The sequence below is a fragment of the Centruroides sculpturatus genome, unplaced genomic scaffold (genome assembly GCF_000671375.1).
Source record: "Centruroides sculpturatus isolate CEXI.00-Female unplaced genomic scaffold, Cexi_2.0 scaffold359, whole genome shotgun sequence".
Lineage (NCBI taxonomy): Eukaryota > Metazoa > Arthropoda > Arachnida > Scorpiones > Buthidae > Centruroides > Centruroides sculpturatus.
This window is the reverse complement of record NW_019384764.1, coordinates 182,798-209,942: the sequence shown is the minus strand read 5'-3', so window position 1 is coordinate 209,942 and position 27,145 is coordinate 182,798. Positions and strand designations below refer to the sequence as shown.

Below are 27,145 nucleotides of genomic sequence, written 5' to 3'. Positions count from 1 at the left end.
GACATCTGTCTACTATTATAATAATACCTAATGATAAAATAAATGATTTAGAAAAGTTTTTTCTTGAGAAAAAGCCATTTTTTGTTTATAAAATATTTTGAATGAAAAATATTAAAATATGTACAAAATACACCATTTTGAACACTTTATATATATATTTTCTTTTTATAAATAGTAAAAATAGTTCTGGCATAAACAATGTTAAACTTTAACTGACTTAATTTTGCGAACGCATCTTTTTTATTTATATGAATATCTTAAGGTCAGTTTTTGCTCTAATGTTGCTAATGCACCATTTGAGCGAAAAAAAATTGTTAAGGAAAAATTTTCTGTTAGCGAACCCTTTGTTAAATATTTCGAATATCACCACTGGATACAAGTCCTGTGTTGAGCGGCTAATGGCACTCCGGTTGCTGGTTGTCGTGCGTGGAGTCCGACTTCATGCAGCCTGTTGCGAATGGTCTGGGTGGTCACAGATGTACCCGTTGACGGCGATAAGCAGCTTCGGATGTCACGTACCATGGAAAACGAGTCTCGATGGGCCGTTTGGTGAATCTGCTAGTCTGCGCGCTCTGTCACACGCCGATGCGATACATTCCATCTTCTGCAAGTTCCCAAATGTTCTTGCGTCAATCGTGTCACATACCTCTGGATGGCACTTATGTCACTCCTAACACGCATGACAACTGAGCGCATCGACAAACCGATGCGCTCAGTTGTCATGCGTGCAGCTCCAGGATACGGTCTCGCACCTCAACCGTTAACTGGTGATATTCAACTCGCTGTCGTCTCCGAGGAATTTTCTACGCTTCTTTGAAAGTTCGGTTTGTTTTGTTATGGCAACTCAGCACTTGAGCGATCTGCCTAGGGAGGACTTTTTAAGGAATTTAAGGACTTTTTAAGGAATGGCCCATATTTAAGCATTACAAACGTGGAAAAAACCGGAAAACTCCACGTGGCCAGCCCTTCCTGGGGCGGCGCGAACCCACGACCGAGCTCCCAGTGTTTAGGGAATGGAACCGCTTGGCCACTGGTGGGCCGAAGGAAGGTGAGAAATTCTTCAAAAGAACTATCATAGGGTCCATTGTTACTCCCTGAAAACTAACAAACAACAAACTCACCTTCTTTCTGGAAAAGTTGCAGTTGGTGAAGACAAGAACCCGACAAACTGCTTTGTTTTCATCAGACAACTTCTTGGAGATCCATCGATACTACACAATGCAGGCATATTGGAATACCAATAGGTCTGCATTGTGAAAAATATCGTTTACTGCACAAAAGACACATTCAACTTTGTTGAGATCTTTCCTAGGGTAACACGGGGATTTCTTTCATTATGAACTTCAGTGAGTTTGATTTTTTCATCCCTGAAGGATGTACGCAGATAATCGGGCGATCTATGCCTGCAACATTAGTGTATCCTTTCTGCAACTCTACCACCACCACCACCTTACATGTCTCTGCTATACATTTACCACTTTACCATTTCACTATAAATGTTAAACGTCATCTACCATGCTATGTGATGTTCGTATACAAATCCGGGGTTTTGATATCAAGAAATTCCAAAAAAGCAGATGTAGTTTTTTTACTCTTTCTGCCCTGTGGGCACTTAGAGGGCCTCTTAAAGCAGGCCCATTATGGGTTCGGCTAGGCCCACAATGGGGCGACGGGTGGCGAGGGACGGGGCCCGACATATCCGAACTGACCACCCCCGAAAAATTCCTGGGGATTCTTTGACCCGTCCGGATTCGATCCGGGTCCACCAGAGCTGTGTCAATGCTCCGGACTGAATAGCATTAAATTCCTTAATTTTACATTCGTTTCCTTTAACATTCATTGTTTTGAAATAAAAAATATAGTGGTAGACTTTTCAAGTCTTGTATTATCTCTTTTCAACAGTACCATTTTTTAAATTTATATAAAGCAGAAACTGCTTTATATAAATGTTAATCAGCTGCCTTAAGACCCAAAGCTTCGGAGAGAGACGGACATGCCCAACGTCATAACCGACGTAAACGTCAAGAAACATTTAAAACACGCACATGCGAGGCCGCAGTCCGTGCAAGTTAAATACCCGTTGTATAAAGATCAAAATAAAAAATTTTCATATAGATCAAAGTAAATTGATAGCAATCGGAAATTTTTATCAATTTATCAAAATTGAAATTTCTGAATATATTTTAAACTTAAAATCTTATATACAAAGAACAAATGTTATAAAACTTAATTTTGAAAACTATTAAAAAAAAAAAAAAAAATATTTTTTAAAATTAATGTTACTTTCACACGCAAGGGGGCATCTTTACGAAAGTGCGTAATTGAGAAGAGTGAGGATATTTGTGTTGATTTGACATCTGTTATTTGTGATTTACGTATCGAATATCTGTTGAACTTCTTTACATAAATGCCGAAAAATAAAGGTAATTTCATAATATACAAATTATAAAACTAAAATCTGTATCTTATACTATCTACTGGATAATCTCGAAATAAAAAAAAAAAAAAAAACATTAAATTGGACAAACTCCTCTACCCTTTTTAGTATACTGAATTAGTAAAAGTACTATTAGGATAGGACATTTTTAAAGTTCCAAGACTTTTAAATAGCTCTTTGTTTAATGGTGAGAACTGAGCGCTTCTGAATCTCGGAATTAATCAATTTTCATACAAATTTGTATCTGTAAGTTCACATTTTCAACAAATTTTTATAATATATTACACATCTCAAGCAAATATCTGTTAATTTTCTTTTTCATTCATTTGGGAAATAATATTGTTTTTTATGGAAAACTTGAGTCTATAGTTCATACAAATGAAAAAATTTTGTAAAAATCATTATTTATTTATTTAGTGAGGTTTTTTTACTCTTTGTACGGGGACAAAGTGAAATAATACCAAACAAACAAAAGTATTGTCCAATAACACAAACACAAATAGAGTAAATATAATAATCTCAGTATGGAGTCCAAATTTGTCAATACAAAAGTAAAAAATCATTAAAAATTTTTGATTTATTTACATTTATATTGAAATATAAGTTTGTAAATTTTACTTGAAGTCATTGAATGGTTATTAAGAAAAGTCTTGTAATTGGGTAATAAAAATTCATTGAAGTGAGTATAAATAATTTTATATTTAATTTATGTAGTCTCAAATAAAAACACCGATGGAGCAATATCACTGTAAAATTTTGAGATACTAAAGTTAATTTGTTAGTAATATATTGTGTATATATATTTTCCTACAAATCTTTGTTTATAATATTGGATAAGCCATGAAATGTAAAAGTTAGATTTCAAATAACTATTATTTTACAGATTGTTTTAAGATATCAAAAACCAACTTGGATATAATTGTATAATATAACAATTTCAATAACATAATGTTGAAAGATTTATTTATTAATAGAATTTCACTTAATATTTACTTATTTAACATAACGAATCATAATTTTCCATTTATATATTATATTTAAATAGTAAAGAATAAAATAACATTTTTTAATATATGTAAACATTCAATCTATAATCTGATTTTTCAATTAAAGCCAAATGAACTATTAGATTTTAAGAAAGTGGATACAGTAGAGCGTCGTTTATCCAAATCAATTGGGGACTGGGATTGTTCGGATAATTTATTTTTCGGATAACCGATTATGTACAAAAAATATATTAATTAATTAACTTATCCCGTGTTGAAATTTTTTTCCATTGCGTGTCTCTTCGTGTTGAATTTTCGTGAATGTTAAGACTAATGTAAACTTTTTAAAATAATAATTGTGGCTATTGTATTGTTAAAAATTATTTTTATTTTTTACAAACAAAATTAATATATTGAAAAATATAAAAACAAAAAAATATTATACTTTAGAAGTTAATCTAGTATCAAAAATGTTTGATTCAGCATATGACAGTCCTCAGAAAAACACCAACAAAAGTGCAGTGCTGCCAGCTAAAACACACACATGAACAAAAAAATATTGGAGTAGCCCAAGATATAGCCAAAGATTGCAGTGCCACAGCACTAGTGAAAATTTAAATTTGCAGACTGGAATTCTTTCGGATAAATGACACTCTACTGTATTTCAATTTCTGTGTGCATAGATCAAAAAAGCATTACAGATGGTCCTCTACTTTTGTACCTAATTGGATCTTGAAATATGTATGAAAGTTGAAATGTACAAAAGTAGAGCAATGTATAAAAACATCAAAAAGGGTTTTCAAAATATTTGTTTTTTTATTGATTAGTATCTGGTGTTTTCTTTATAAATTTGCCAAGAGATAATTAAGTTGTATTCTTCTTTCTCTTTACTTGATAGAGTTCTGTAACATGCTGTGTCTTTTTCTATTGTCCTTAGTACATGAGATATATGTTCTCAATTGTACGGAGGTTATGAGACCTTGATTTCTTTTTTCCATATCAACAATGCTGTTTTTCATTTTTCACTCATATTTATGAATTAATAAGTGCAAATTTTTTCACCAAAACAGAAATGTACCGTACATAAGTGATAGCACATGTCCTAACTTAAACTGATAAGACACAGCTTATCAACACAAGTGCTAACTCAAGACATCCCAGCTTGAGACTGAATCTGTGATGTCGGAAATGGCCATGATTAATTTCAGAGAGGAGAGGAGGGACTAGTGACTAATAGTTCATAAGGGAAGAATTATTACATGAAAGTGTGTGTGTTTTGCCATATAGATTGATAAAAATTAAAAGTATGAAATATGTATGAAATTGTACAAAAATAGAGGACTGCCTGTATTTATTGAAACAGTTAGTAGATACTGATTTTTGAAAGTAAGATAGGTTTATTTGTTTTAGTATTGTTATTTACAGTGTGATCACTAAATCTAAAGTTGTTATGCCATTATTGTCTTTGCAGGTTAATTGGAAATGTTAACATTAATTTCAAGGAAGTAAAGTTACTGTAGATATAAAAAATTCAAGTGATATTTTTTTAATTTTTGACTTTCTAGTTAGCAACTTTATAGATTCTGCATCAGAAAAGATTTTTAAAATGACATTTCATAAATATAATAAATGTGTAATAATGATTTCATGAATTTGTTTGTGAAATTTTTGAACAAAAAATAATAAAGTTAAATGAAATATTACTTGGCGAGTTTAACTTGTATTATTTGTTATTTTTACATTTGCACCAACACTATATAATAATTGTCTACTTTCTTCACTCAAAGTTGCTTTTTAGCCAAATGACCTAATAATCCTACTTTTATCTGGAGTACCTAAAATATTTTTTTTTTTGCTATTTCATATTATATCAAAGTATATTAATATAACAAAATATAATGCTGATAATTTGAATACTTTGATTTATAATATCCAGCCTTCCTCAGTATGGAGTCCAAATTTGTCAATACAAAAGTAAAAAATCATTAAAAATTTTTGATTTATTTACATTTATATTGAAATATAAGTTTGTAAATTTTACTTGAAGTCATTGAATGGTTATTAAGAAAAGTCTTGTAATTGGGTAATAAAAATTCATTGAAGTGAGTATAAATAATTTTATATTTAATTTATGTAGTCTCAAATAAAAACACCGATGGAGCAATATCACTGTAAAATTTTGAGATACTAAAGTTAATTTGTTAGTAATATATTGTGTATATATATTTTCCTACAAATCTTTGTTTATAATATTGGATAAGCCATGAAATGTAAAAGTTAGATTTCAAATAACTATTATTTTACAGATTGTTTTAAGATATCAAAAACCAACTTGGATATAATTGTATAATATAACAATTTCAATAACATAATGTTGAAAGATTTATTTATTAATAGAATTTCACTTAATATTTACTTATTTAACATAACGAATCATAATTTTCCATTTATATATTATATTTAAATAGTAAAGAATAAAATAACATTTTTTAATATATGTAAACATTCAATCTATAATCTGATTTTTCAATTAAAGCCAAATGAACTATTAGATTTTAAGAAAGTGGATACAGTAGAGCGTCGTTTATCCAAATCAATTGGGGACTGGGATTGTTCGGATAATTTATTTTTCGGATAACCGATTATGTACAAAAAATATATTAATTAATTAACTTATCCCGTGTTGAAATTTTTTTCCATTGCGTGTCTCTTCGTGTTGAATTTTCGTGAATGTTAAGACTAATGTAAACTTTTTAAAATAATAATTGTGGCTATTGTATCGTTNAAGGAAAATTGTTTGACATTATTTTAATTCTCATATTACTCTAAATTGATTTTTTAACATTGAATTTTATTATATCTCTTGTATCAACATCATAAATTTATTTATTATTTTATATATTTATATTATGTTTCAAAATACAAAAATATAAATTACCAAATATAAAATCAAAGTTTAAGTTTTATAGTAATTTTTTAGGTAAGGGAGGAAAGAATAGAAGAAGAGGAAAAAATGAAAATGAAGCTGAAAAACGTGAACTTGTATTTAAAGAAGATGGACAGGGTATATATGAACTATTTTTAATATTTTAATACTATTTTATAGCAAATAATTTTTCTCCATTACTGAAAAGAACATTGTTGTTGTACAGAAAATGCTGGAGCAGGATAGACATGTGACCTGCTATCAGATAAAGGAGACTTTGGGCATTCCAGTACTTCCAATACATGTTATTTAGCACAACCACATCAAAGTGAGAAAAGTGTGCTCTCTTTGGTGCCCCATACCTTAACAACAAAAGCAAATGACAAGGTTTATTGTTTGGTGTCAGAAGATGACACCAAACAATGCACCTTGTTATTTGAAGATGCTTAAAAGTTTCAGAACAGAACTTCTTGTTGTGTGAACATTATCATGACAGGTGACAAAACTTTGCTTTAATTAATACTATGATACCCCGCAATATCCAAAAACAAGATGAATCATCCCCATTAACATTTAGAAAATTATAGTCAGTAAAAAAGAGAATGATTGTTGTATTATTCACAGTTATAGGAGTCATACAGTTTGTAGTACTGTAGATGCAGTAGGTGGTCACTGTCAAGTGGTACACTGAACCCACAGTGTCTATCATGTATTATTCAGGCACTAAAAAATCCGTGACCATGGTCATGGGTCAATATTTGGTTTTGCACCATAATAATGCTCCTCCACATTGGACCAACATGTGCATAGCCTATTTGGCTATGACCAGCTTGAATGTTCTTGAAAATCGCCTTGCAGTCCTGATTTTTCACTGTATGACTTTTCCTTGTTTCCTCATAAGAAAAATCAACTAAAAGGACAGCAATTCTTGAATAATGAGGTATTCTTATATGCATGGGATGAAGAATGTGCCCATCTAACACAACAAACATAAGTAACATTTGACTACTGGTTCTAGAGGATGCATAGGTGCATTGAGTATAGTGGAAAATATTAATTCTTTTTACCTCTATGTCCTTACTGTTTTACATTTCTGTGTATATACTGTCTTCTTGGACTATGTTTATTAGTATGACTTATTATACTGGTGTAGTTTTTGATTAGTAAAGAGAGGAGCTCTTAGCCAAAAGTCAAAACAAAATATCTTTATTTTTATTTGTACACTCTGTGTGTTTAAGACATGAAGGCCTCCCTTTAGTAGGCTTACAACATTCTATAACAATTTTATAAAAACTTTTTTAAAAACAATGATAGTACACCTGATGATAATATTTAAGATAAAGGTAAAATACTTACATTTCTTTTATTGTCTAATATTATACACCAATACCGACATAAAGTATTCAAAAAAACATAGCATAACATACCTAACTTAATGTTTTTCAAATTACGCCTGAATAAAATGATAAATCTATTAAATAATTAAAGTTTTATAAAGTTGTGAAAGAGTGTAAAAAATAAAGTTGTACTGCAAAACTTCCATAGAGTCCATTGTAATTTATTGTTTAATATAGCAGTATAATACAAAGCAAAAGTAGGGAAAATGATAATTTTAAAATAATTCTATATTTTCTTCAAATTGTATTCATTATAACATGATGTAAATTAGATTGCCTGTAATCCTATTATTTTTCTTTTCCAGCTCTGGGATAACGTTTTGTGTTATTTCCCAATCCTATTTGCTATCTTTAGCAGTAATCCTTAAAAATTCTATGCCTTATTTCTTTATTGAAGATGATGATGTAATAGTAAAGCATTTTTATTTATTCCATTAATGAAATAATACTTAAATCTTAGAAGGAATAAATTACAACTAACATGTTCATTTAACCAATATCAAACTTTTTTGAAAATTGTTCAAATTAACACAAAAAGCCTATTACATATTATCAAAATCTAATCTTAATACTTTATAGTTTAATATATATACTTTTTAATAAATTTTATTGTAATGTATTTTGTGTAAAGAATGAAAAAATAAGATAATGATTATAAGAAACATTGTTATATAAATGCATATACAATATATGTAACTTGTAAAAAATTTGAAAGGGAAATTTTAAGGTTAGAATGTGATGTACAGTAATACCTTGACTTGCGTTACCCCGACTTACGTGAATCTGGAGTTACGCGATTTTCAAATCTCGTCAATTTGTCTTTTGTTCGAGCACCACGCAACTCTTGATTACTCACTCCCTCCACACTATTGTTCAGCTTACATGTTCGGACATGTCGCACGGAATCAACACAAAGCTACAATTTATTTTGTGTTATTTATTTCTGTGTTTGTTATATCTACGGAGACTTGAGAGACTCTATGTGGTAATTTCTTGTAACCATGAACGAATCAAAAGATGAGATAAGATTAACGAGAACATTTATTAGCTTACGTACATTCGACTTGGATTTTACAAATTGCGAAATTATACCTTGACTTACGTGGTTATCGCGTAAGTTCGGGGTATCACTGTATTTAAAAATAAAAGAACTACTATTTGAAATTCATTTTTTTAAAATTCTTAGTAAATTGAACTACAAAAACAATAGGAATAATTAATTTTTAAAATAAAAAAATAAAACTTAGCATAATAAGTCACAGTTTAAGTGAATATTAATAATACAGACTTGATCTATAATTTTAATACTGTGTTATGTTATGCTATGCTGTTTGTGATTCTAAAAGAAAGTTAACAATTTTGTTGTTGGAATCTTTTCTATATTTAATTTAATAATTCTACTACTATTTATTTTATTAATTGCCATTTTGGGCAGTTATGATATTTACTGTTACACAAATTTAATGTAAAGTATTGGACATTAATGAGAATACACTATTATTTATTCAATGCATTAGTTTGTTATGAAAGGAATCTTTATTGCTTACAGTTGAAATTATCAGTCTCTATAAATTTTCAAAGTTTTATATAAATAAATAAATTTTATAATGATAATGTTGAACCATTAACAAAATTTGGATTCATAATATCAGGTGCTAGTTTCAAGACTACTTTGAATTCAGTAGAATTAATGTTTTATTATTTTATTAATACAGTAGACTCATTAATTCAAACTGATATAATTTGAATTTTCTCGTAATTTGAACTGGCCACTAGTACCCATCTAATTCCTATTTAAATCAATGTAAAATTCTCTTGGTAATTTGAACTTGGTTGCACTTCCTCCTGTTTATTCAAGTGAGTAACATGTGTTACAAAATTAACATCATTTTTCCATTTTTGAAATTCAAAGATAAAATTTAAAATTAATAAATTAATTTAAAAATAAAATAAATTAAAATTTAAAAACATGATGATTTACAGATGCCTTGAAGCAGTTTCTCATTGTGATTTCATATGGACAATACAGAACCTTTATTTGGTATTTTTCATTGATTAAACATTATTCTGCTTGCAATATGGTGTTAATGTCTTGTTAAATTCATTTTTTTTCTTTGTTCTTTATCATCCAGAAATGGTCTTTTAATTCAAGCTGTTTAAGGCATCCCTCTGAATTTCAATTAAAGAGAGTCTACTGTATTAAAATTTTATTATAAATATTATTAGACAAAATTCACAAATATGCCTATATAATGTTTTGTTCCACCAAAAAAAGGTCAGTGTTTCTTCATTGGAGTCTAAGCATTTAACAAATAGAATTTGAAAACTTTTTTGTTTTAAGAATAATTCCTGCTGGTTTTGTGTTAATTCAGTTTTCAAATTTAAATATGAATGATGCATGGCATTATTTCAAAAAAGTCAAGGATGGTAAATTGAAGCAGTGCACAAGTTGTAATGTTCTACCAGAAAACTTCGATGTAACATCAGTTATGTAGAATCATCATAAATCCAAGCATACTTTACTGCCAACTAAAGTCAAAACAGGCATATGAATAAAATACCATAATACCATACCACTTTCATTAATTGTTTAAAACTAGTTTTGTTGATAGCATTACTAATAACATACTATGTGACAATACCATTGATCATATTCTCAAACAAAAATTGTTAAAATAATTAATAATTTTATCAAGTCAAAATATATTCAAATTTTTATAGTTTTTTGTACATCTAGAGTCATGAAGTTAATTTAATGCCTTGCTGAATTTGATTAATGGAAAGTGTGTGAACTAAATGATTTTGTTCACATTTAGGTATTATGGATTTATAGATAACAATTCATTTTAAATATTGATTTAGAATAATGAAATTGTATTGTTCCACATATTACTAGATCACATTCATTGTTTTCGATGCTTGTGAATTGAGCATGATTAATGCTTAATCTAACATTTATTTAGTATTTCAAAATATCTAATTTTGCATTAAGCATTAATATCTAATTTTGTAAACTTTATTCCTTTCAAACTTTGAAAGATCATATTTCAGATCAGAACTACTTTTCAGACTATGTAACAGAGCTTTTGAGCTTATTCATGCTTTCAGTTAGTGATGACAAATGTACAAATATCTTTAGAGCTGTTAAGCCAAAGTTAAGAGTATGTTGTCATGTTAAATTGTTTAAAACTCAAAAAATGTCAATCAAAATTTGAGTGACACATGTTTGTTTATGTTCTAAACAAAACTGAACTCTGCACATGAATTTTTAAAATCTCAGCTTAAATCTATGACAAGAGTTTTTCAATGATATTCCTCAGGATATTTATATTTCCCAATCTAATCAGGATTTCAAATAGTTTACAACATTCACTGGCCTGGACTTGATGTCCAAACTAAATTGGTTGAGATCAGTCAATCAGTTTCAGGGGAGTCTAATTAAATCCAATGACATTTGTGTACAGAAAATGAGTTTTGTTTGCTCAGCTTAGTTATTGTGTTTTCATGTGTTTGTTGTAAGTTTCTGTAAATAGACTTTTCTAATAAAACAAATAGTAATATATTTCAATAAAATTTTATGTTTCCTTTCATATTCACCTTACATAATGTATGGAAGTTTTGATATAGCATATAAGTTTAAAATAGTAAAATTAATATTAATAAATAAAGTTATTATATTAGTATAAGGGCTTTTCATTTTATTTGTTTTTGCTTTTTAAGAACAATAACATAAAATGGAATTTCTATCTATATTTACATACAGGTCTTATAATATAATCTAGATGGGTTAATAATAATAATAAGTGCAGAATCCAAATGGTTAGCAGTTGAAAGTTGAAATTTGGTACACAGTTAGGGTATGCCATGAGAATGCACACTAAGAAGGGAGTTTTGGAAATTTCTCCCCTTGGGGGAGAGGAAGAGGGTTAAGGATTACCCTGAAGAACTTGGCTTGTACTATACTATTTTAGATGCGGTTTTGCATTTTCATGGAAAACTGAATATATTTTTAGACCTATCTAAAAATTCTCTAAGTCTCGGAAGAGGGGGGACCTAATTCTTGCACCTGGTGAAAATGGGTAAGATCGGCTTAATATAATAATCTTAATCTTCACTATTGTTACTTTTTGCCGAGCAACACCAGGCTCATCTGCTAGTATATATATATATATATATTTCTGTATATCATTTATTTATAATAGATAGATAATTATAGAAATTTAATTTGATATAATAGTTGATTTGATTTTGAATATATTAAATCTATTTACTCATCCTAATGACAATATTAATTTCAGAATATGCCCAAGTTGTAAAAATGCTTGGAAATGGTAGATTAGAAGCCATGTGCTTTGATGGCATTAAAAGACTTTGCCATATCAGAGGGAAACTGAGAAAAAAGGTCAGTTCTTTTGCTTTTAATATTTTTCAACTGGCTATTATTTTGCAAAATAGTATTAATTAACCTAACTGCTTCCACTGCAGATTTGCATTAGCTATAATTATCAGTAATACAAATTTTCAAAATAGACATCTGAGCTTAAAAATCTGTTTGATTTTTACTATCAATTTAATACAGACTAACGTAAACACCATGTTATAAAATAGGATTTATATTACAGATAATAGTTATTTTCATTACATAATTATTACATAACATATGAAGCTATTAATTCATTTAGTTAGTAACAGTTTATTAGCTCAGCACTTTTGCATCCACTAAAAGTAACTGAAAGAATTGCTTAGTTTAGTTTTGGTATTTTCAAGAAATAATTCACTTAAAAATCAGACAAAACAAAGGAATGACTCATAAACATAGCTTTCAAAAGCAATAAATAATTTTCTATTTCCATACACACAGTGGTGATATTTGAAATATTTAACAAAGTGTTCGCTAACAGAAAATTTTTCCTTAACAATTTTTTTTCGCTCAAATGGTGCATCGGAAGGCTCTAGTTTAGTAGTGTTACAGAGTATAATATGTATATTTTAATATATTTTTTAAAAGAAACAAAACCACTGAGAAATGTTACATGTGTTTAACAAGGTTCGGAAAACTTTGAAAATGTTAACAACGGGTTCGGCCGAACCTGTGCGAACCCGCTGAATATCACCACTGCATATACACCAATTACTACTGCCCTGTGGTGATTGCCAAATACCAGGCAACAGTTTTATCATTCATACAATAATATCTTGCCAAAGCAGACTTGGCTAATAAGTATTTTCTCTAGACATACACACATATGTTTATAGTAAGTATTTCAACCAGGATTAGAAAAACATATGCAGGTAGAGTGCATGTCTGGAACAGGAGGAGTTAATAGAATTGAAATGAATATACTTAAGCAATTATTCCTTAGGTAATTAATTTGGAGAAAAAGGCAAATTATTTTTATTCTAAGAATTATTACTCAAATAAATTTGAAAAGTATTAAAAAAATTGATAGCACATAAATTATATTAGATTTTTAAAAAAGTTAATAATGATTCTTTTTTTCTATTATAAGAGTTTACAGATGATAAAGATCAAAATGATTTGATAGTGATGACAGCAGATAAAAATGTAATACTAAACTATTATATTAAAAAGAAAATGTTTTATGAAAAATTTGGAAATGTAAAATTTAAGAGTTAAAAGATCATTCAAGAAAATTCAATATGTAGATGATTTGTTCATTTACAATAGAATGTTAAGATAATTTGGATATTATTAACCAAATATTAATTATTTATCAAATTATCCTGAAGTAATAATGTATTTACTGATAATATATTTTGATCTAATACTTTGTTACAAATATTTTAATGTTCAAATCTCAAATTACAGCTGGGTCTTTGCATACCTGCCACAAGAACTCACAATACTTCGTTTTTTCACCCCTTTTTATCGCCTTTCTCTATCACATAGATTTTTTTTTTTTATTGCATAGCTTCCTATATGTTTTCAGTCGAACAGTTTTTTTCTATTGCAATTTTAATTTTTATAAAACCGAATGTAAATTCATTCTTTATAATATATAATGCATTTGTTATTTTTTCCTTCTTGTGTTATTTTTACCTTGTTACCTTATTGGGGTTTATTATTTAGAGGCAGAAGTCAACTGTCTTTTAGATGTCTTCAAATATAGATATAAATAAGTAAATAAATATTATTTATTGATAAAACACTGATAGAATCATTAAAGTTAATTAAATTCAATAAAAAATCATATATTGTAAATCATGGTTACAGTATAAATAATATAATTTAAAATAAATTTATGATAAATTATATATTAGATAGATACAAATTAATATGATTTTAAATTATCTAAAACATTGTTCAATAGAACTGTCATTTGATTACAATTAAACTAAATTAAGATGATAAAGGAATTTATTATAATTATAATTGAAAAGACTTTTAACTAAATCTATTTTAATTACTGTATAATTATTATAATTTAAAAAAAAATTAATTAAGTTTCTATCTCATATTAAGTTTGATACAAGATGACAGCTTAACTGCCTACCTCTAGTTGAAATAATAATTGATAGAGTAGCCTAAAAATAGCACTATGATTTTGTCAAGATCATTTGACTTGATAAAAAAAAAAACTATTGTAACCAGAAAATTATGTAAGTTTTGTAATTTCTTAGAGTTTTAAGTAATAAAAGTAATGAAAGAAAAAATAATGATTATTAAATGGCTGTAATAGTTAATGGCTGTAAAATTGAGGAAAAAATTGATAAAAATCAGAGTAATATTCAAGACAGAATACGTTTGATCTAGTTTGAATTTATCCAATCAAAAGAATTAATAAAATTTCACTGTTGGGTCTTAAAAAATGAAACTAATATACAAATTATACTAAACAAAATGAAAACACTATGTAAACAAAAAATTTCTATAAACTGTTGGGTAAAATCTTTAATCAAATGTTGAATTCATTATGAATGTCTAGATTGTTTGATATTACAGTTGACCCCCTTATAACACTGTTAATTTTTCCATTTTATACGAATTCCGTGTTGTACGAATACATGAGCCGTTCACAGCCCGGCATACGTATTTGTAAAATCTAAGTGACTCGTACAACATGGAATTCATATAAAATGGAAAAATCAACAGTGTTACAGGGGGGATCGACTGTAGTTTAGAACAATGGTTCCCAAACTTATTATTCCTAAAGACCCCTTTTAATAGCAAAAATCTGATCATAAACTCCAAGTGAAATAACTCTCTACACAAGTACTGTACATAATAGCAAAATTACAAATTTAACTTTGATGTCCTGAATGGTGAAATAAAAATAAAATATAAATAAAACATTTTGATATTTAAAGTAATATTTATTGAAATTACTGCTAAAGTTTGCCCGTTTTTGAAAAATGGATATAATATAATGAAAACAAAAAAATGTATAATTTATTTCTAATTGGGTTATAAATTACATTACAAAAATTAGTAAGTTTTTTTTATTTTATCTATTCAATTTTTATAGAAAAACATATTTTTGATCAAAATAAATAAATTATTTATATATTTTTAGTCATTAAATAGTTTTTATAATTATGAAAAACAACCAATAATTATTACTGTTTTGGAAAGAAAAATTAAATAAATGTATAANATTGTCCATATATATATATATATAATATATAATTAATTTATAGTATTTAATTACATTGATAATTTAAGTGAAATTTTTTTTTATATCTATGAAGAAAATTGTAAATGTTAATACTTTGCTAATATGCTGAAAATATTTTATATTTATAAGATTTTTTGTATAACTATTTTTTTTAAAGATTATATAAGTAATATGTAGCTATCATTACAAAGATAAATCCGAAACAAGTTTTAAAATATTATAATTCTTTATGATCTTTTATATAAATCCTAAATGGAAGTGACATTAGAATAAAATTAGAATTAGCTGGAAAAAGATTCTGTGTGAAGATAGAAGAAACGCTAACAGTAAAATAAATTTATATTGTTAAGGAAAGAATGGCATAACTTGATCAATTTCAAGATAGTTAAATATCTTTTCTTTTTTTTTTAAGTGAATAGAAAAATTTATTATTTATTATAATATTAAATGGAAATAATTGTTGATGCTTTATAAAGTTATTTTGTTAAAATAATTTGGAGGATTTTCCTTTAGTTGTTAGAATAATGTGTAAGGACTCATTTTCTATAATTTTTTTTTCCTATAAATAAGTATTATATAAAAAGTTGTGTGTTATGTATATATGGTACAATATACTTTTACTCTCTATTCTATTTTTAATCCACCCTAATGAAATTATTTTGCAAAACATAGTTGTATTTATATATTGTACAGTAATTAATGTTCCAGGTTATCTCTCTTTAATAAAAACACTAAGTATAAATTAACAGACACCATTTACTTTTCACTGCAGCAAAAAATTAAATATTTATTTCTGTTGCACAAATTATAATTTTTGTTTTTCATCAACTGTTATGGTACAATAAAACACTTTCTAAAATAACAGAATATCTAGCTAGCAATGATTGTCAACAGAAAGGACACGTCTACCTATACATCTCACAGAGCACAGCATTACCAACCTATAGAAATCGTTTAAAGATTTCTCTGTGAAAAATATGTATTTAATATTCCTATTAAAATTACCATATTTACTTGCATATAAGACAACCTCACATATAGGACGAGGTGTAAGTTTAATAATTTAAAGATCAAAATAAAGAAAATTAGGTTTATTAATACAGTTCTAATTTTGTTTTGTTTAATCACAAGTAAAATATCAAATGAACGTAAATGCACACATTGTCCCACAAAAATTATTGGCATTTTAAACATTAAGGAAAAATCCTATAAAATTGACAAGGTAATTTGTTCATGTAAAGCTGGACAATGGAGAATTTTTTTTGCCAATTCTTAACAGTCAAATCCACTCTCCGTCGATTACACATATCAGTTTCTCTGAATTCTGATTTCCAAATAATCATCTGTTTTCATGTGGGAATGGATTAAAACTTATATCGTGCTCCTGTGTGATTTTGGAATTTCAATCTGGAATTCAATTCCAAAGCTTTGTTTTTCCTGTTGCTATTCATCTTTACTTCTGACAATGTACAAGAACAATTCTAAGACCCAAATAAAAGACATGATTTTTAACTACAAGAGAGTAAGCATCTGGTAAAAACTGCAAATACATGGTTTACAAAAATTATTTGCAAAAACACAAAGATTCTTTCACTTGTGCATATAGAACAACCTAGGAATTTGAAGCTGTGATAAATGAATAAAAACCTTGTCTTACATGTTAGTAAATACAGTACAAATGTTTTTTCTGTTTTAATGAGCCATATTATCTGCAGTCATTCAAAAATAATAGTGATTGACTGGTCGATCACAATTGACTTGTTGGCCATGCTGGTACTGTATATGCTATTTCCTATATAATTGTAATAATTTTTACACAGGTAAAATCTGAAATAATATGCATAGTACATACTTCTTGTTATGGAATGTATATACTTTCATTAGTGAACTACTTTCTAGCTAAATCAAATCACCCTTTCATATTTGATTCCTCATCAATGGTATGTTCTTTGTGTAAGACATATTATCATTGACAAGGCAATATACTTTTCTTATTAAAAAAAAAAATTCATTAAAGCATTACTGCATGTATTTTGTTCTTTAGATATTTTACTACTATATTTATTGCCACTAGTTTAAAGTAAAATTTATTTTAGTAATTTGATCATAATAGAAAATACAGGACAATTTGTAACAAAAGATCATCATTTAATTTGATACTTGATTACATTTGAAAATAAATTATTTTTATTAGTAATTGAGTAATTGTCTTTTGTTTCGTTTAGATTTGACTGCTTAATTTATTTTGAATTGACACTTTAAGAAATTAAGGCAGTTTTAAAATTGGATAAATTTCTGTTTTTCAAGACATTTTTTGTAGTAACAAGTTGAGTGTATGGTTAACTAAGCCATACCAAAATATAATTGTAAAAATTGTCATTCGTGACAGTTTTTCATGAATGACAATTTTTTAAAATCGTAAATGAAATAAATTAAAATAATTCCTTATACATATGTGACAAAAGTAAAATACACAAGAAAGATCTATAATCTTCTATTTATGGATTTAAATTAAAGTCACAAACTCACTCTTAGGGTAATAAATACTCATCTGATATTTTTTTAGTCTCTTGATACTCTCAGAGGAGAGAGAGACTATTTTATCTCTCTTTATATGATAAAAAATAGTGAGTGAAAGAGAGAGAACAACATTAACATATTTAAAAATAAATAATTAAATGAGCTGTCGATTTTGAAAGTGGGGCAAGTCCATTTTATGTTATTGCTAGATATTTAATGATTTGCATTTCAATGAGTTTAAAAATATTTGTAAACAGTAATAGACTTATTTTATATTATTTTGGTTTTATTTTGTGTAAATTTAATATGCAATAATGGTTATCCACTTTAGGTGAAAAAAATCATGGTTTTGGTATGCGCCAATGGACTTGCCTCACGTTTAAAAGCAACGATTTGTTGAAAACGTTGCTTTTCTTTGAATGGAATATAGTTATACAGTAATAACGAAAAATTTAATATTTTATTTATTTTATTTCAACATTTCATACTTTTTTCAAAAGCTACAATGAAACAAAAAATAAATTTAATTTTATAGGAAAAAGTGAAGAAAATAATAAAAAATATTTAGTAATAAGTTGCATGCATATAATTATATTTCTTAGTTTAGATGGTGCAGATTTTTAAAGTATTCAGGATAAATGGGTGGTACATAGTGTAATAAATCCATCATATCTTCATATTTTTCTTTAGAGTGGACTTGCCTCACTTTCAAAATTAACTCACTGTAAATATCATTGACGATATAAATTACTAGTAACAAATTTATATTGATATCAAAAGATATTTAATGTGAATTAATTAAAAACATAAATTTTATGTTAATTTGTAATAAGAATTAGCTTTAAATATTTTTTTCACAAAATGGACTTGCCCAACTTTCAAAATCAATGGCTCAAATATTGAAAATTGACAAAGAAATTTCAAAATATGGATAATACTGTATGGATAAAAACCTAATTAATTTATTAAACTTTTATTTTAAAATTAAAAAATATACTTATCCAAATTTTATTCAATATCTTTTGCAAAATTTGTTTGTTATAAATATTAATATATCAACATTCCAATAACCTGATGTATATTTGTTAGTTAGGTGTTTAGGATAATACTTTCAAAATGAAATGGAATAAAATAAGAGATAATAACATTCTAGATAATTATTATTATTATTATTATTTTTTGAAATTCTGACAAAATCATCATTTACATATTGTATAATTAATACAACTGATGAAATAAAATAAAATGTAGAGACATTAAGACCAAATTACAATAAATAATTTAGTGCTTTTGAATATGTAATAAATATCTTTGTTAGAAATCATAATATAATAATGTCAGTGAAATGTTGCATAATTCACTAGTATGCTCAAATGTAATATCAAAAACTAGTAATTAAAATGATTACCGGTATTTTTAAATTTCTGATACCTTCAGTTTAACTTATATTACTATTTTCTAATATTTTTACTGAAAATCCTCATAGTATGCAGGAATATCATATTATCTAGAAGTTCATTTTTGTAGCATTGATTGAGAAGCACTGATTTCTAGCAATTGAGTTTAATATCATAGTTTTTCAAAAAGCAAAGAAAACTGTGATTGAAATAAATTTATTTTGAACTCAATGAAATTATATACAATAATTTATGATATGAAGGTAATTTAAAATATAAGTGATAATATATTTTAAAATAATTCCTGGACTGTCAGGAAATTACTCATACAAGGAAAGAGGAAGTTAAAAAATCTTTAGACTTAATAGAAATGTTAAAGTTTTACAAGAGGAATAAACATTTCATTTAATAATCAATAATATCTTTGCACACTTTTCAGTCTTTCAGTACCAAACCAATATTTGGATACAAGAACAATAAATTTAGTTAAAAAAATAAAAATTTATTTCAATAAAAAAGAAATAACCGATGAGATATTTAAATTAAATGAAATCAAGAGTTGTTATGCAAATTTGGAAACTACTAAATTATATTACTTTTTGTTTTAAATTATTATTGATCTTTATTCATTTTTCTAACATACAGTAGCATACATGGGGCATACAGTATGTTAGACCAATGATTCCCAATTAGTGGTACGTGTACCCCCAGGGATATGCGAAATTGCATGAAGGGGTACGCACGGCAATCTAAAATCGGTTAATTTAAAATTTAAATGCATGAGATGAAACAATTAAAAAATAATGGGTGGACCATCAAAAATTCGGCAATTTACAACATGATGTTGAATGCACAAATTCGTTTATTTATAACAAAATATTCTCAAAATTTCATCAAAAAAATGCATTTGCGACNTGATTTTGAAAGTGGGGCAAGTCCATTTTATGTTATTGCTAGATATTTAATGATTTGCATTTCAATGAGTTTAAAAATATTTGTAAACAGTAATAGACTTATTTTATATTATTTTGGTTTTATTTTGTGTAAATTTAATATGCAATAATGGTTATCCACTTTAGGTGAAAAAAATCATGGTTTTGGTATGCGCCAATGGACTTGCCTCACGTTTAAAAGCAACGATTTGTTGAAAACGTTGCTTTTCTTTGAATGGAATATAGTTATACAGTAATAACGAAAAATTTAATATTTTATTTATTTTATTTCAACATTTCATACTTTTTTCAAAAGCTACAATGAAACAAAAAATAAATTTAATTTTATAGGAAAAAGTGAAGAAAATAATAAAAAATATTTAGTAATAAGTTGCATGCATATAATTATATTTCTTAGTTTAGATGGTGCAGATTTTTAAAGTATTCAGGATAAATGGGTGGTACATAGTGTAATAAATCCATCATATCTTCATATTTTTCTTTAGAGTGGACTTGCCTCACTTTCAAAATTAACTCACTGTAAATATCATTGACGATATAAATTACTAGTAACAAATTTATATTGATATCAAAAGATATTTAATGTGAATTAATTAAAAACATAAATTTTATGTTAATTTGTAATAAGAATTAGCTTTAAATATTTTTTTCACAAAATGGACTTGCCCAACTTTCAAAATCAATGGCTCAAATATTGAAAATTGACAAAGAAATTTCAAAATATGGATAATACTGTATGGATAAAAACCTAATTAATTTATTAAACTTTTATTTTAAAATTAAAAAATATACTTATCCAAATTTTATTCAATATCTTTTGCAAAATTTGTTTGTTATAAATATTAATATATCAACATTCCAATAACCTGATGTATATTTGTTAGTTAGGTGTTTAGGATAATACTTTCAAAATGAAATGGAATAAAATAAGAGATAATAACATTCTAGATAATTATTATTATTATTATTATTTTTTGAAATTCTGACAAAATCATCATTTACATATTGTATAATTAATACAACTGATGAAATAAAATAAAATGTAGAGACATTAAGACCAAATTACAATAAATAATTTAGTGCTTTTGAATATGTAATAAATATCTTTGTTAGAAATCATAATATAATAATGTCAGTGAAATGTTGCATAATTCACTAGTATGCTCAAATGTAATATCAAAAACTAGTAATTAAAATGATTACCGGTATTTTTAAATTTCTGATACCTTCAGTTTAACTTATATTACTATTTTCTAATATTTTTACTGAAAATCCTCATAGTATGCAGGAATATCATATTATCTAGAAGTTCATTTTTGTAGCATTGATTGAGAAGCACTGATTTCTAGCAATTGAGTTTAATATCATAGTTTTTCAAAAAGCAAAGAAAACTGTGATTGAAATAAATTTATTTTGAACTCAATGAAATTATATACAATAATTTATGATATGAAGGTAATTTAAAATATAAGTGATAATATATTTTAAAATAATTCCTGGACTGTCAGGAAATTACTCATACAAGGAAAGAGGAAGTTAAAAAATCTTTAGACTTAATAGAAATGTTAAAGTTTTACAAGAGGAATAAACATTTCATTTAATAATCAATAATATCTTTGCACACTTTTCAGTCTTTCAGTACCAAACCAATATTTGGATACAAGAACAATAAATTTAGTTAAAAAAATAAAAATTTATTTCAATAAAAAAGAAATAACCGATGAGATATTTAAATTAAATGAAATCAAGAGTTGTTATGCAAATTTGGAAACTACTAAATTATATTACTTTTTGTTTTAAATTATTATTGATCTTTATTCATTTTTCTAACATACAGTAGCATACATGGGGCATACAGTATGTTAGACCAATGATTCCCAATTAGTGGTACGTGTACCCCCAGGGATATGCGAAATTGCATGAAGGGGTACGCACGGCAATCTAAAATCGGTTAATTTAAAATTTAAATGCATGAGATGAAACAATTAAAAAATAATGGGTGGACCATCAAAAATTCGGCAATTTACAACATGATGTTGAATGCACAAATTCGTTTATTTATAACAAAATATTCTCAAAATTTCATCAAAAAAATGCATTTGCGACAATACCTAAATGAAATTCTTACGCAAGAAACAAAAAATGTACAATTAACACAATTTGTTTTTGCGAAATTAATTTTGAAAATTTTTGTTGGTGTTGCAAATAACTCCACCAACCACCTTCCCATCTCTGACCAAGAGGAATTAAATTTATAGACATTTCATGTAACAGCAGACTCAAGAGTTGTTTTGCAGAGTAATCATTGAGTAATTTTTGAGACATTTATCATGTCAGCGAAGCAGAAATAATATATTTACTACCATTTTGCACAACATACCTCTGCGAGAGCAGATTTTCGGCCATGATAAACATGAAAACTAAACATCATCACCGACTTCAACTCAAAGATGACTTGAGATTGAAGCTGACCAAAAAGCAACCAGATTTTACAAAGTTGTGCAAAGAAAATCGTGCACATTTGTCGCATTAAAATTAAATAACCTTATGTTATTTTCATTATTATTAGAATAGTATCTTAAAGGTAATAAATGTAAAAAAAACTTATTTTATTTATTGCTAGACATCTATCATTACCCACAGCTTCTCCCGCATTATATTGAATTTTCTCGCAGTAAAATGTAACCTATGTCCATCTCCAACATGTAAGCTATCTCTGTGCCAAATTTTATTAAAACCTGTTCAGCGGTTTAGACATGAAAAGGTAACAGACAGACTTACCTTTGAATTTATAATATTAGTATGGGTTAATATGAATTTCTGCTATAAGGGGTATGCGAGCTTGAGCTCTTTCTTGAAGTGGTACGCAGGAAAAACTAATTGGGAACCACCACTGTGTTAGACATATTATAAAGATCAATAATAAATAATTTACATAAAATAGAATTGGATCACCTATGATATACACCAAAAAGCATTCAAAAGATGTGCAAAGTTGCATATTTAAATTATAATTGCAATTTGTAATATTAAGTTATGTTGTACAGAGAAGAAACCAAGAGGAATAAACTAAAAAGTGCATTTTATTACATAAAATACTTCGTTGAACTTAAGTGTTATTTTACACACCATAGCTTTTGTGAATACTGTTAATGAGCATTGTCACAAAAACTTGTCATTCATAGTTATAGAAATAAAAAAAGGGTATAAGTATGCTTTAAAATATAACATGATTAACTATTACTTATTGAATGGGATCTGAATACTTATTAAAAGCTTTGCCACACACTGTCATAAAGTAAACGAGTTTATTCAAGTATTCTGTATCAGCTTGTGATATCTAACTTTTCTAACACATTTATGCAGTTGCTATTTACATGTATTTTCTAACTTTTTTTTTGCAACTTTCATGCTCATAATATGTCAGCAGTTTTCAATAGGGTTAAGATCAGGACTTTAACCTGGTAAACCATCTGATCTGAGTCATTTGTAGGAACATTTTTTTTACCTAAATAGCAATTTACGTAAAAAATCCTGGGCCTACATACATGCATACGCCACTTCACAACACACGTATCACATTGCATGCACGACTTCAAATACATTTGAAAATCAGTTGCTTGTTCTTAATGGTTTATCAAGTATTTTAATTTGAAAATATTTGTTCTGTTTTTCTCAGTATATTCTGTACGTTCTTTTAAAACATTTATTCGCCTGATGACGATGATTATAAATTCATCGAAAGTATTGCGATAAAAAAGCATTTTTAATGCAGTGAATTTCCCAGTGAGTTCTCCATCCTACTATACAATATTTGGTGTGAGTATTAATCTATAGTATACTAAGCAACTTGTATGTCAATTTAAGTAATCATAACAATAATGCTAACAAACTGTAGAAAAAGAACACATTCTACTTTATCCACCATCTTGATGCATTGTCATCCTGAAAGATGCAGGGTTTCATGTTACAAAATTGTTCCTTGATTTTTGAGATTAGCTTGACAGATAAGATTTTTATATAGAAATCTATTCACAGACTCATAAAGTGTAGTCTTTGACTCACTAGAAACTTTACTGTCTGCATCAGGTTGCCCTTTTCTTAATCCCAAGGGAGTTCCTCTGGGATTAAGAAAAGGACAACCTGATGACAAACCTAAGGCTTCATTTTATTTTTAAATTAGTTATTCATTTTAATCACAGAAAACTTTTTACTAATGACAAAATTAAGATAAAAATATTTTTTATTAACCAAAAATTTGTTCTAGTGGGTTGTGATTGGTCGAGTACTGAGGTACCATTGTATTTGATTAATGTGATTTTGATATACATGGTTATTGCAGGATTAATCAACTACATTAATCAATGGATATATATATACAGGTATCTTCTTGCATAATATACATACAATGCACTTATTTTATAGTCTGTGGGTGTAGCTAGCAGTTAGTTGGCACCAAGTCTTGGATGTAAGAGAACCTTCATCCCAGACTGGCCAGTTTCTCTAAAGTCATCTTTATTCTATGTGCTGGCACATTGCTGTGGTGGTATTGGAATTTGTCAATTTTTGGAGTATGGGAACACTCAAGTTGTGCTAATTCTCTGGTTGGATTCTCTAATGGATTATCATCTATCAGTTGCAGGAGAATGTTATCATTAATGATGGAATTACTGCTTGGATGGAGCTCATCTTGAAGCAAGAAATCTCCATCCTTGAATTTCTTAAACCAATTGTAGCAGGTCTGCCTGTTGACTGCATCCTCACCAAATGCTTTGTAGATGAGATCATGAGCATTTGTTGCATTGTAGCCACTTTTGAAATGATAGAACAACAAGCAAATGTGTTTTTTCAAAAGTTTAATATTTTCAGACATTGCTGATATGTTTATTTCTAGTGAAATATGTGTCCTGTACTCCACTTATATATTCACATAGAATGTCAGAACATTTTTTCCAGTTATTTCTAGTAAAAAATCGAAATGTCTAAATTTAACCTTTACAACCTAATTTGTACATATACTGGTGACTTGATAAAAAGTCTTATAATTGTTATTAAACCAAATTTCTGTTAAATATTCATGTAATTTAATATATAAAGAAATTTTGTTTTATTTTCTCAGGTGTGGATTAATCAAGGTGATATTATTCTTGTGGGTTTAAGAGATTATCAAGATGCTAAAGCTGATGTTATCCTCAAATATAATCCAGATGAAGCTAGGAACTTGAAATCTTATGGTGAATTACCAGATTATGGTGAGCAGCATTTCAATTTATAATAGCATGATAAGTTTTTTAAATTATCAAATNTGAGAAAGTTTGGTCTAATAATCAAATGAACCAATCAATTGTCAGATTATTATTCATTGGTAATTAATTCTGTTCATTTGCAAATAATTTGAGCTTTCATTTATACTTGTTAAATGTAATACTCTAACACTACAACTTAAGCTACGTCATCTTATTTGTTATATAATGGTGCAAATAATTTTAATTTAAAATATTCATAGCCAAAATTAATGATACTGTATTTGGAGATGATGTTGAAGATGATATCATTGAATTTGATGAAGTCGATGGTGAAGAGGATATTGAAAATGTAAGTAGACAGAACTTTCAAAAAATTATTAATGTAATGTAAGAGAAAGCTTATTGATTTATTTATTATTTAAAAATGTCAAAAGAAGTTGTCTTCATAAATTATAAAATTGTCAATATTTCAATAAGATTGTAATATTACACAGAAACATCCCTTATTGATTTTTCAAAATAATTTTTTATTGTGAAGTTATATTTATCATAAGAATTAAAATTTATGCAAACTTCAATTCAACTAAACTTAAATTCCGTGGATTAATCTTAACAATTAATCTTGTTGTTTCAGATTAATTCACAATATAGAATTCTTAGTTGAATAGAAATTTGCATATATAATGCAGTTGGATTATTGCTATCAGATATAATTTATCAATATATTATCCTGATCATTCTCAGAATTTGTATTAATTCAAATTTTGTGTTTCACTAAAATCATTCTTTTTTTTTCTTTTTTTTTTTTTACAGATTTAGAATCTTTGTCTTCCTCATAGGAACAGTTTTTAATAAATCTAGAGTATAGAAATTTTATATTACCCAATAAGGATTTTAGCAATAACTCATAAATTTTCAAGCACTCTGTAAATGTAATCTTCCACATGTTTAGAGACTGCTAACAAATGTGTGTGATAAATGATGTCATATTTTGTCATTAATAGTATAATTAACATTTTTTTAATTCATCAAGAGATTAAAATAATACTGTTTCTAACAAGAAACTCTTGTATATATAAAAAAAAAATATAATACAAACAGTTATAATTCATACTTGTTATAAATTTTATAAAGAAATTTGCAAGTTTTCAAAACAAATTTATATTTTTATATGAAATTATTTAAAAAGAATTATTAAAAAGGAGGAACTAAATCCATTTTTATGCATATTCTGAAATAATAATAATAATAATAATAAAATTTTTGGTTCACAGTGAATACTGCTAAGGAAGAGCAAATTCTTTATTTGTTTGATTTTTAAATATCTTAAGTAATGAAGAATTAATAAAAAAATAGGTATTTAATTTTTATTAATTCTTTATTATATATACTCTACATTGAAATGGTAAGTCATATGAAAAACTTACAAAATGAAAACATTTCTGAAAATGAATGCCATTTCTGGGGAGGAGAAATGCTTACATTTCTTATTCTGTTGTTCTGTGTGTTGCATTCTTAATCAAGTTTTAAGCACAGATTAAAAATTAATTTGTGATTTTTGTAAAGGATAAATTTCAATTTCTTTGGCGTTGGACTTTGATATTTTGTAAACAACATTTCAAAATATGTTATACTCATTTTAGTTT

At 27.0% G+C, this 27,145-nt stretch overlaps 1 protein-coding gene across 1 annotated transcript; it reads left to right on the top strand.

The window, feature by feature from the left end:
- The first annotated feature begins 2,296 nt into the window (after positions 1-2,296).
- On the top strand, positions 2,297-27,145 carry LOC111628871 (eukaryotic translation initiation factor 1A, X-chromosomal-like). Its single transcript, XM_023372730.1, has 6 exons — positions 2,297-2,423; positions 6,404-6,487; positions 12,045-12,148; positions 25,373-25,505; positions 25,760-25,848; positions 26,313-27,145. The coding sequence occupies exons 1-6, from the start codon at positions 2,408-2,410 to the stop codon at positions 26,316-26,318; spliced, it is 432 nt and encodes a 143-aa protein (XP_023228498.1). The 5' UTR covers positions 2,297-2,407; the 3' UTR covers positions 26,319-27,145.

Bases quoted from the DNA above. Each gene is read 5' to 3' on its own strand.
- LOC111628871 (XM_023372730.1), top strand. The intron at 12,149-25,372 runs GTCAGTTCTTTT...TTATTTTCTCAG, and splicing joins GAGGGAAACTGAGAAAAAAG to GTGTGGATTAATCAAGGTGA. The intron at 25,506-25,759 runs GTGAGCAGCATT...AAATATTCATAG, and splicing joins TGGTGAATTACCAGATTATG to CCAAAATTAATGATACTGTA.